Source organism: Barbus barbus (assembly GCF_936440315.1).
Source record: "Barbus barbus genome assembly, chromosome: 19".
In the NCBI taxonomy this organism is placed as follows: domain Eukaryota; kingdom Metazoa; phylum Chordata; class Actinopteri; order Cypriniformes; family Cyprinidae; genus Barbus; species Barbus barbus.
In genome coordinates this window covers 340,606-350,000 of record NC_136747.1, presented here as the reverse complement: position 1 = coordinate 350,000, position 9,395 = coordinate 340,606, and the positions used below count along the sequence as shown (strand labels likewise).

At 39.6% G+C, this 9,395-nt stretch overlaps 1 protein-coding gene across 2 annotated transcripts in view; it reads left to right on the top strand.

The window, feature by feature from the left end:
• The window catches only part of kpnb1 (karyopherin (importin) beta 1), a 32,170-nt gene that overhangs the window by 18,312 nt on the left and 4,463 nt on the right, over positions 1–9,395 (top strand). For both annotated transcript variants that reach the window (XM_079442501.1, XM_079442502.1), the window contains exons 18-20: positions 895–1,038; positions 8,386–8,491; positions 8,567–8,681. In XM_079442501.1, coding sequence (XP_079298627.1) covers positions 895–1,038; positions 8,386–8,491; positions 8,567–8,681 — 365 coding nt within the window. The remainder of the gene's footprint in view (positions 1–894; positions 1,039–8,385; positions 8,492–8,566; positions 8,682–9,395) is intronic.

The following is a 9,395-nucleotide window of genomic DNA, read 5'->3' as shown; positions in this document are numbered from 1 at the left end:
AAAGTTACAATTTTTATCATGTTGATGTAAAAAAATCTTGTGTATAACTTTTGTTTGCTGGTTTTTATTGTTGTTTTTGCCATGAAAATAGCCTATGATGCTGACATGGCATGAAATAAAAATATACTACTACTTCAGGATGTGAGTGGCTCAGGCTGAGGCTTTGCCAGAGATACTAGACCCACACATTAAAAAGACCACTAACATTAGTGAACTCTGTGTGCAAGGATCTTCACGCTGCGAGACGAAGCGGATCAACTTGACAATCGCCACTCTGGATTTTGGCGTGTACGGTGGCTCTGATTTGTCAAAACACCTATCAAAATGCTTGCTACGGATGCGAAAAAGACAGAAAATCTAACCTAATCCGAATTAATTTTATTACGGACGAACGTTTCAGAGGCAGTGTGTAAACGTGAGGTGGTATTTATTTTACAGCGTGTGACAATGTCTGACTCTGTGCAGTGGCTTTAGCCTTGTTGGGTGAGTTATGAGGGGTCAGAGTTGTGTGGGTTAAAAGGATGAGACCAAAACAACAGAAATGGTTTAAATAAGAACTGAGTTCATTGTGAATGCACCAAACAACACAGAGGTTTGTTCTTTTAATCATATTTGTGTGAAGTTTAATACTCTGTGGCACAATAGCACCCCTAATTAGGAGGTCAAATAATGTTTTAAAATATGCACAGATGAATAATTTTCATAATCACCTGTTTCACTCAATAAGAAAACGAATGTGGGCAGTCTTATTTTTTATTTTTTTGTAAGGTTGTTTATTTTTCTGAAGCCCTGTAGTTTTCTTTCTAAATGTAAATGTGTAAACTATATGCAGATGTGCATTTTTTTTTTTTTTTTTTTACTGTTTTATAATTTTTTGAATGCATGTCTTTGCAGAACGAGAATGTGCACAGGTCTGTGAAACCCCAGATCCTGTCTGCGTTTGGCGATATTGCTCTTGCCATTGGTGGTGAATTCAAGAAGTACCTGGACATTGTGCTGGACACTCTACAGCAGGCCTCGCAGGCACAGGTGGACAAGGTGAGTGACCGCACACAGCGCTCATAAACCAGATCAGGGCTGTGCATCACTCGTTCTGACTGCAGAGTCGTGCACCTGCTCCTGTTCACTGGCTGTGAAAGTGACTCGTCAATTTAGTTGAAGTCTAAAGAATTTGGTATGCGCAATGACACACAATAGTGTCACTGATTACATAATTGGGTTGATTTCTTGTGATCTATCTAAAGTTGGTTGTGAATATTTTGGATATACAGTGGGTACGGAAAGTATTCAGACACCCTTAAATGTTTCACTCTTTTGTTATATTGCAGCCATTTGCTAAAATCATTTAAGCTCATTTTTTTCCTCATTAATGTACACACAGCACCCCATATTGACAGAAAAACACAGAATTGTTGACATTTTTGCAGATTTATTAAAAAAGAAAAACTGAAATATCACATGGTCCTAAGTATTCTGACCCTTTGCTCAGTATTTAGTAGAAGCACCCTTTTGATCTAATACCATGAGTCTTTTTGGGAAAGATGCAACAAGTTTTTCACACCTGGATTTGGGGATCCTCTGCCATTCCTCCTTGCAGATCCTCTCCAGTTCTGTCAGGTTGGATGGTAAACGTTGGTGGACAGCCATTTTTAGGTCTCTCCAGAGATGCTCAATTGGGTTTAAGTCAGGGCTCTGGCTGGGCCATTCAAGAACAGTCACGGAGTTGTTGTGAAGCCACTCCATTATTTTAGCTGTGTGCTTAGGGTCATTGTCTTGTTGGAAGGTAAACCTTCGGCCCAGTCTGAGGTCCTGAGTAGGGATGCAGCGATTAACCGGTTCCGCGATTAACCGCGCTTTAAAACGTCACGGTTAATTAATCGTAAAGGTTCCACAAAACCGAGTGTTTCTGTTGCACGGAGCTGAACTGTTGCAGCTTGTGCAAAATGAAAACAAAGTCACGCTAGTGGTGCACCAGCTTAAAATTACGTGCTTATCAGAGACACTGAGGCTACTACACTAATTATATTAGTGACAGAGGGACCAAACAGTGAAGCTTTATTTCCACCAGAGAAATGTCTGTCGAAAGTGTGGGATCATTTTGGGTACACCAAGAAGTCATTTAAATATTGCCGTAAAAAACTAATGCTAAAGAGCGAATACATAAGGGATAATGCACTGCTAGCTGTACATTGAATGATTTTAATGCACAACATGAAGGCAAGAACCACCTGACGCGAAGCTACGGCTCGTTAGCTCAGCATTCTGCCCGCTTCAGATCAGAAAGAGATTAAATAGGAAGAACGAACTCGGAAGGACGCGAGAACACAGAACGCACACTTATGAGAACTGAGATGTACTGCGTTCCTGCTTAACTGACCGCATAGTCTCAGCATAAGCAGCGGCCAATGAACTATTACAAAATGTCAGAATTTATTAAAACATTTCATACTATATATATATATTACTATATATTACTTAATTGTATTGTGTTTTATTTTACAGCGTTATATGTTTTATTGTTAAGATTCATTTTAATATGCCAATAAAAATACAGACTTTCTCTGGGTCTTATAACTTTATTAAAATTAACCAAAACAAAACGATAAATGTTTACTTTCAACTTCAAGAGCTGTCAAGTATTTGTGAGAGCGACTTTAAAGCTGACAGGCTTCCGTACACCGGCCGCCCACAGCGTCTTCTGGGATTTCTAACGGCTCGATTCTCTCAAGTCTGCACTCGATGCATCCTCAGTTTCAAGAACATATCCGGGCACTTTCATGCATCCTCTATACTTGCGTTCTTGAGAATTGGAACTGAACTTCGGCGGTTAATGATGACGTAGAACGAGAACACAAGTACGCAAGATCACCGAAGAACGCATATTGAGAAACAGCCTGTGTCTCTCCAGTAGGCTATTTCATTTATTGAATTAATAAAAGTCACGGGCAGCGTTCTCAAGACGTTTGTCCTCATGAATGAATCCCCGATCTCACAAACCAAAACAATAGACATGATTTTCTCAGGCTACATGTAAAATAATATGAATTATTATAAAGATTATTCAAATGAATACGTATGGATGACAGTTGATTACAATAATATGTCACTTTATTTCCATAATTAGTAACAGTTTCCCCTGTGGGATAAATAAAGTTAATATTAGTTGTATATTAATAATACTTCATTAAATTTATTTACTATCCCTGTTGTAGTATTATTTATAAGTAAAAACCAACAAGATTTTTTTTTCACCATGTTTCCAAATTCTCTACCCCAGGTCCAAAAGAAATGTAAAGAATGTACAAACTGAAAACATTAAATACTTTTGTGATCTATTTCCATTTCTTATTTTCAAAAGAGAAATACTGTCATGGATGTTTACGGAGCAGCGGTCACCTTTTTTAATTCTAATGGGAGAGATGGACTTTTGTTTGTTGTTTGTTTATTATTATTTTGTGCTGTATTGTTGGTTACTGTGTCATTTCTGTTTCAAAAGCCAGCAATAAATAACACTTTAACATCTAAAGAGTGTTCATGTGATTTTATACATTATTAAATTTTAGGAAATGAATTAATGCATAATAATCGTCATAATCGTAAAACCGTGATTATTCATCAGACAATAATCGTACCAGCAAAATCTATAATCGTTGCATCCCTAGTCCTGAGCACTCTGGAGAAGGTTTTCGTCCAGGATATCCCTGTACTTGGCCGCATTCATCTTTCCCTCGATTGCAACCAGTCGTCCTGTCCCTGCAGCTGAAAAACACCCCCACAGCATGATGCTGCCACCACCATGCTTCACTGTTGGGACTGTATTGGACAGGTGATGAGCAGTGCCTGGTTTTCTCCACACATACCGCTTAGAATTAAGGCCAACAAGTTCTATCTTGGTCTCATCAGACCAGAGAATCTTCAGGTGTTTTTTAGCCAACTCCATGTAGGCTTTCATGTGTCTTGCACTGAGGAGAGGCTTCCGTCGGGCCACTCTGCCATAAAGCCCCGACTGGTGAAGGGCTGCAGTGATGGTTGACTTTCTACAACTTTCTCCCATCTCCCGACTGCATCTCTGGAGGTCAGCCACAGTGATCTTTGGGTTCTTCTTTACCTCTCTCATCAAGGCTCTTCTCCCCCGATAGCTCAGTTTGGCCGGATGGCCAGCTCTAAGAAGGGTTCTGGTCGTCCCAAACGTCTTCCATTTAAGGATTATGGAGGCCACTGTGCTCTTAGGAACCTTAAGTGCAGCAGAATTTTTTTTGTAACCTTGGCCAGATCTGTGCCTTGCCACAATTCTGTCTCTGAGCTCTTCAGGCAGTTCCTTTGACCTCATGATTCTCATTTGCTCTGACATGCACTGTGAGCTGTAAGGTCTTATATAGACAGGTGTGTGGCTTTCCTAATCAAGTCCAGTCAGTATAATCAAACACAGCTGGACTCAAATGAAGGTGTAGAACCATCTCAAGGATGATCAGAAGAAATGGACAGCACCTGAGTTAAATATATGAGTGTCACAGCAAAGGGTCTGAATACTTAGGACCATGTGATATTTCAGTTTTTCTTTTTTAATAAATCTGCAAAAATGTCAACAATTCTGTGTTTTTCTGTCAATATGGGGTGCTGTGTGTACATTAATGAGGAAAAAAATGAGCTTAAATGATTTTAGCAAATGGCTGCAATATAACAAAGAGTGAAAAATTTAAGGGGGTCTGAATACTTTCCGTACCCAGTGTATTTCAGTTATTGGTTTAGTAAATGTTCTTGTTATTGTGTAAAAATCTGAAGTATGTAACAAACAGCAACTACTAGTTTGTCATGCATGGTTCATATCTGAACTGTATTTACTATAGTGTGTCTCTAAGAATACATCCTGAATTCAATCAGTTTAAGATGTTATTCATGATTATAAAGTGACCGTATCTGTTCAGAAGACTTTAGGATTGCCTTCAACAGCTTGTGAGAGAAGCAACAATGCATTGAGCAGTGTTGTCATGGCGAATCTCCATACAGGATTGCTAAGAGCATACCTTCAATTGAGTTTGCTTTTGCATTTACAGGGATCATTGATGTGTACTTGGCTTATAAGTATGTGGCTTAGCAACAAACACAGTATAATGACTGATGACAGGCACTTGTGTTTACACAGCTGAATCAGTCCGAGTCCTGATCTGATTACTTCTGTTTTCCTGATCAAAGGGACATCTATCACAATGGACTAATTTCACAATAACAAGTACTACAGTAATTGAAAAAAGACCAGTGTCTCCACATTCTGTGTGCACTTTGTACTTTTTGTAAACATGTTACAATTGTAGACATTGTGCACAGGATGTGTGGTCACAGTTATGACTACTAATAAACTGCTTGGTGGAGATGAGGTTAGAAAGCATGATTCTTGCTGTGTCAGAAGCAAGACGCAGAAATTAAAATGATATGCTAGCCAGATGCCTTTTGTCAATATAAGGTGGCATTACCTGGAAAGTCAGTTTAATTGATCTTCCTTGCAGGAACTTTATTCTTGCACTGTAGCTGATTAATGCTGATTCATGGCTTTTATTTGGATTGGTATTTATAGTTCAACCAGTTTTCTCTTCTGTTTAAAGTCAATGCCATGTTCACTCTGTACAACCAGTCTAACTAGTGCTTCATAGTTTATAACTTCCCTTAAAATGGAGCTGAAAGTTAAGGTCATAAAGTCTTAAATTGTACAAGAAAGCCTTATGATTTCAAGAGGTCTTAAATTTGAGCACGGAAAGACCAGAATTGCGATATGCTCAATGCTTGAATTTCAGCGCGGGATTGCGGGGATCGCGCATAACTTAAACCATTCCCGCAAGTTTAACTTTTATAATGCGAGAAATTCCCGCACAAATATATTTGCTTCATCTCAGATGAAATGCATCTACAGACGTGAAAATAAATAAATGACTGGTTCAAACAGCCTGTCTTTTTTTTAAACCAGCGCTGCACCGGCCTTCTCTGTCGTTGAGTCCTGTAGCAGAGCATCGGCGTGTTCTCCGCGGCCCGCGGCGCACTGATGCACACAAGGCTGTGTAACGCGCTCTAATATTCTGAGTCATAATGAGTTGCTTGTGAAGATGTTATCGGCTTCCAAATTATATTATTTTAATCCCGAAATTCAAACATCAAATGCTGTTTTGCTCTTTATAGTGTGTGAGTGGATAGAGCGCGCCCGCCGACTCAACACAGCAGCAGCGAAGCGCGAGTAAATCATCATCTCCTTGTCTTAAAATGCGCATTTTATCGAAAGTTAACATGAATGAACATAAGAAAATAGACTCCTGTTCACTGATCGTCATCATCTCTCACGTAACGACCCATGTTTCAAAAAGCAAAGAACTGAACTGATCTGAAACCCATGAAATACACTGAAATTGAGAGACCTTAATATATAGTTCTTAATGTCAGTTTGAAGGAGAGCATGGTGTATTTTGTATAAAGTTTTTTTTTGTTTTTTTTTTTTAAACAAAGAAATTGAACTTAAACTGGAATATACAAATACAGTGATTCTTAATATATAGTTTTAATACAGTTCTTAATGTCAATTTGAAAGAGAGCATGACAAATTGTTAATTCTTTGAAAACCAAGATACATTAAAAACTGTAGACATAAATGAAGATGATTAATTTAGCCCGATGTGTCAATTTATTTTCTCCCCCCCCCCCCCCAAGAATCTTTAAATCCCCCCATGTGACCCATGTAAGGGGGGAGTTCCCCCCCAGTTTAAAAACCCTGAATGTGGGGATTAAACTTGACTTCAATAAATGCACATGACTGCATGTTTAGGTGCAGCTGCTTGTTTACTGCCGCTGTATTTCTGCTGTTCTGAAAACACCTCCTGCTGGCAGAGAATGAATGTGCATCTTCTATTAGCCTGCTGTTGTGAGTGGGGTATTCCTGTAATAGGAGAGGCTGCTGTTTCAGGAGCGCATTTCTAATAAGGTCCTAGAACTGCAGCCTCTAGTATTGCAGGAATATAGTATTGGGTTGATTTGTTCAGACCAATGTGAACATTGACCCATGTTATTACCCTGCAAACACGCGGAGCTGTGAATGTGAACTGGTGGATGGATGAGAACATAAGTAGTGCTGCTCATGCCTGTCCTGGAGCGTTTCAGACTTCTCTTACTGGACTCACCTGTTTTCTGAGACCGTGCTGGAGCTGCAGGACAGCTTTGAGAAGCTCTGCTCAAGCGCACATGCGTTCTGTTCTGTCTGAAATGAGTTTCTTGTCTTTTGTTTCTCAGTTTCCCTGCATGCTGAGAGATGATTAATTTTGTGTGCTGTACTGAAAGCCTTGCATCGAGTCTGTTCGTTACAGATACTTGACCCATAAGCAGACATGGTTGAACAGGATACTTGGGTTTTCCCTTGTGTTTAACAGCATAAAATTAACCTTTAATGAAAACTATAAATATGAATACGCTTCAGAGCATGCATCATATAGGGCTATTAAAATGACTGAAACTACATTTGAATTTTGTACTTAAATATTATCAATATTATCTCTATTCTAATTTAAAAGGCATAATTTCAGTTTGGGGTAAAAAGCTTTTGGCTTCTCTCCTGAGGACACAAGAGGGCGCATCAAGCTAAATATTACTAATGCACAGTTATTCAAACAATAAAACACGACTATCTTTCAAAAAAGTGCATAATGTTTATAAACCAAATATAATTAAGTTGCTTAAACTATTAGAAACAAAACAGCATCACGTATGTAAAGCTTAATACAAAGGATCAAAAACCAATCACAAAGTACTTTTTCTATTTAAAAACATGAGATGCAGTGGGATGGGAAACTGCCATAAAGTCTGGAGACGTGTTTTAAAAGTTGCACTTGCATTAATTTGACATGCTTTCTAAACATGTGGCTCTCTTGAGTGAGACGCGAGTGCAACGCTGATAGAAAATGTGATAAATATGCGTTCTGTGTGAACGGCTTGGTTTCAGTTTTGACTTCTCCGGACTGATGTTCTGATGCAGCAGCGGATCCAGGGCTTCGACTGGATAGGCTAAAACAAGCATTAAATGCAACGACACCTTCAGCGTCGTCACAGATAAAGCTGCCTGACGCACACCTAACATTAGAATGCAACGCTTTTGCATTCGAGTGTGGATTTATATTTTAAATTCGAGACACATTCAAAATTCCAATTTTTTTTGACAGCCCTAGCATGATTGTTCAGAGGATGTTGATTTATCCCTGGGGTCGTGTGGATTACCCTCACAATGGCTGCGAGTGCGTTTAAGCACTGGCATTTGGGAGTCTTGGGTGTTCTGAAATGCTGAATTGAGTTTGCCTGAGTTAATTGTTTGAATCGGCACGTCCCTGAAGTTAAGCCAGGCTGCCTGCTGTCTTGCAGACGGACTATGATATGGTGGACTATCTGAACGAGCTGCGAGAGGGCTGTCTGGAGGCCTACACTGGGATCATCCAGGGCTTGAAGGGAGACCAGGAGAACGTGCACCGTAAGTTCAGCTGGACCTCCTCATGCACTCCAGTGTTCAGTGGGCTCATGTTATAAACCGTGCTTCCTCCTGCAGCCGATGTAATGCTGGTACAGCCTCGTGTTGAGTTTATCCTGTCCTTCATTCACCACATCGCTGAGGACGAAGACCGGTCCGACGGAGTGGTGGCCAATGCTGTCGGACTCATAGGGTAAGAATTTCTTGCTTAACAGATCACTAAACCATGTTACTCTACTGGTCCAGCTGTGGCAGAGCTTAAGATTGTTACCTGCCCCGTCAAAATAACTTATTAACCCATGTAACCACCTTATCTATTACAGTGTTTCAGTTTGACACCAACATTTAAATACCAAAGCAGCATCACAGTTCTCGATCCCAGTTTTGGTACCACAGCAAAAACTACTAGTCTAGCCAAATATAAAGTTCAAACGCTAAAACTTGTAAACTGTCAGCTATAAAATAAATACAACAGAACAAAGATATAAATGATTGTTTAAAGTGTTTGAGGTTTTTCAGGTAGGTCTGCTAGTACTCTCGTCCTGTAGGATTTCTTTCTTCTGCACTGAAATACTTGGGTTAGTTGATCGTTTCTGCTCGTTACTAACAAAACTCTAGGCGTGTTCTGCAGATATGTTCATAGCATTAGCTAGCTTGGATTAGACTTTGAATAAACCAATGTATTTCCATTTTTCTTGCACAGAGAAAATCAGAGATGTTCACAGCTTTCAAACATAACTGGATTAGTCTACTTCATGAATGAGTCCTCAGCTTGCGTTGTGTTAGCCAGTGTTATCACGGTGTTTAACCTATTGGGCCATTATGCTTCAAAGTTGAGCTTGGTGACCAGAGAACGAGTCTCAGCAGCTGTCTGCATTTCTCCAAAGATCGTGTCAGGCTGTTGACA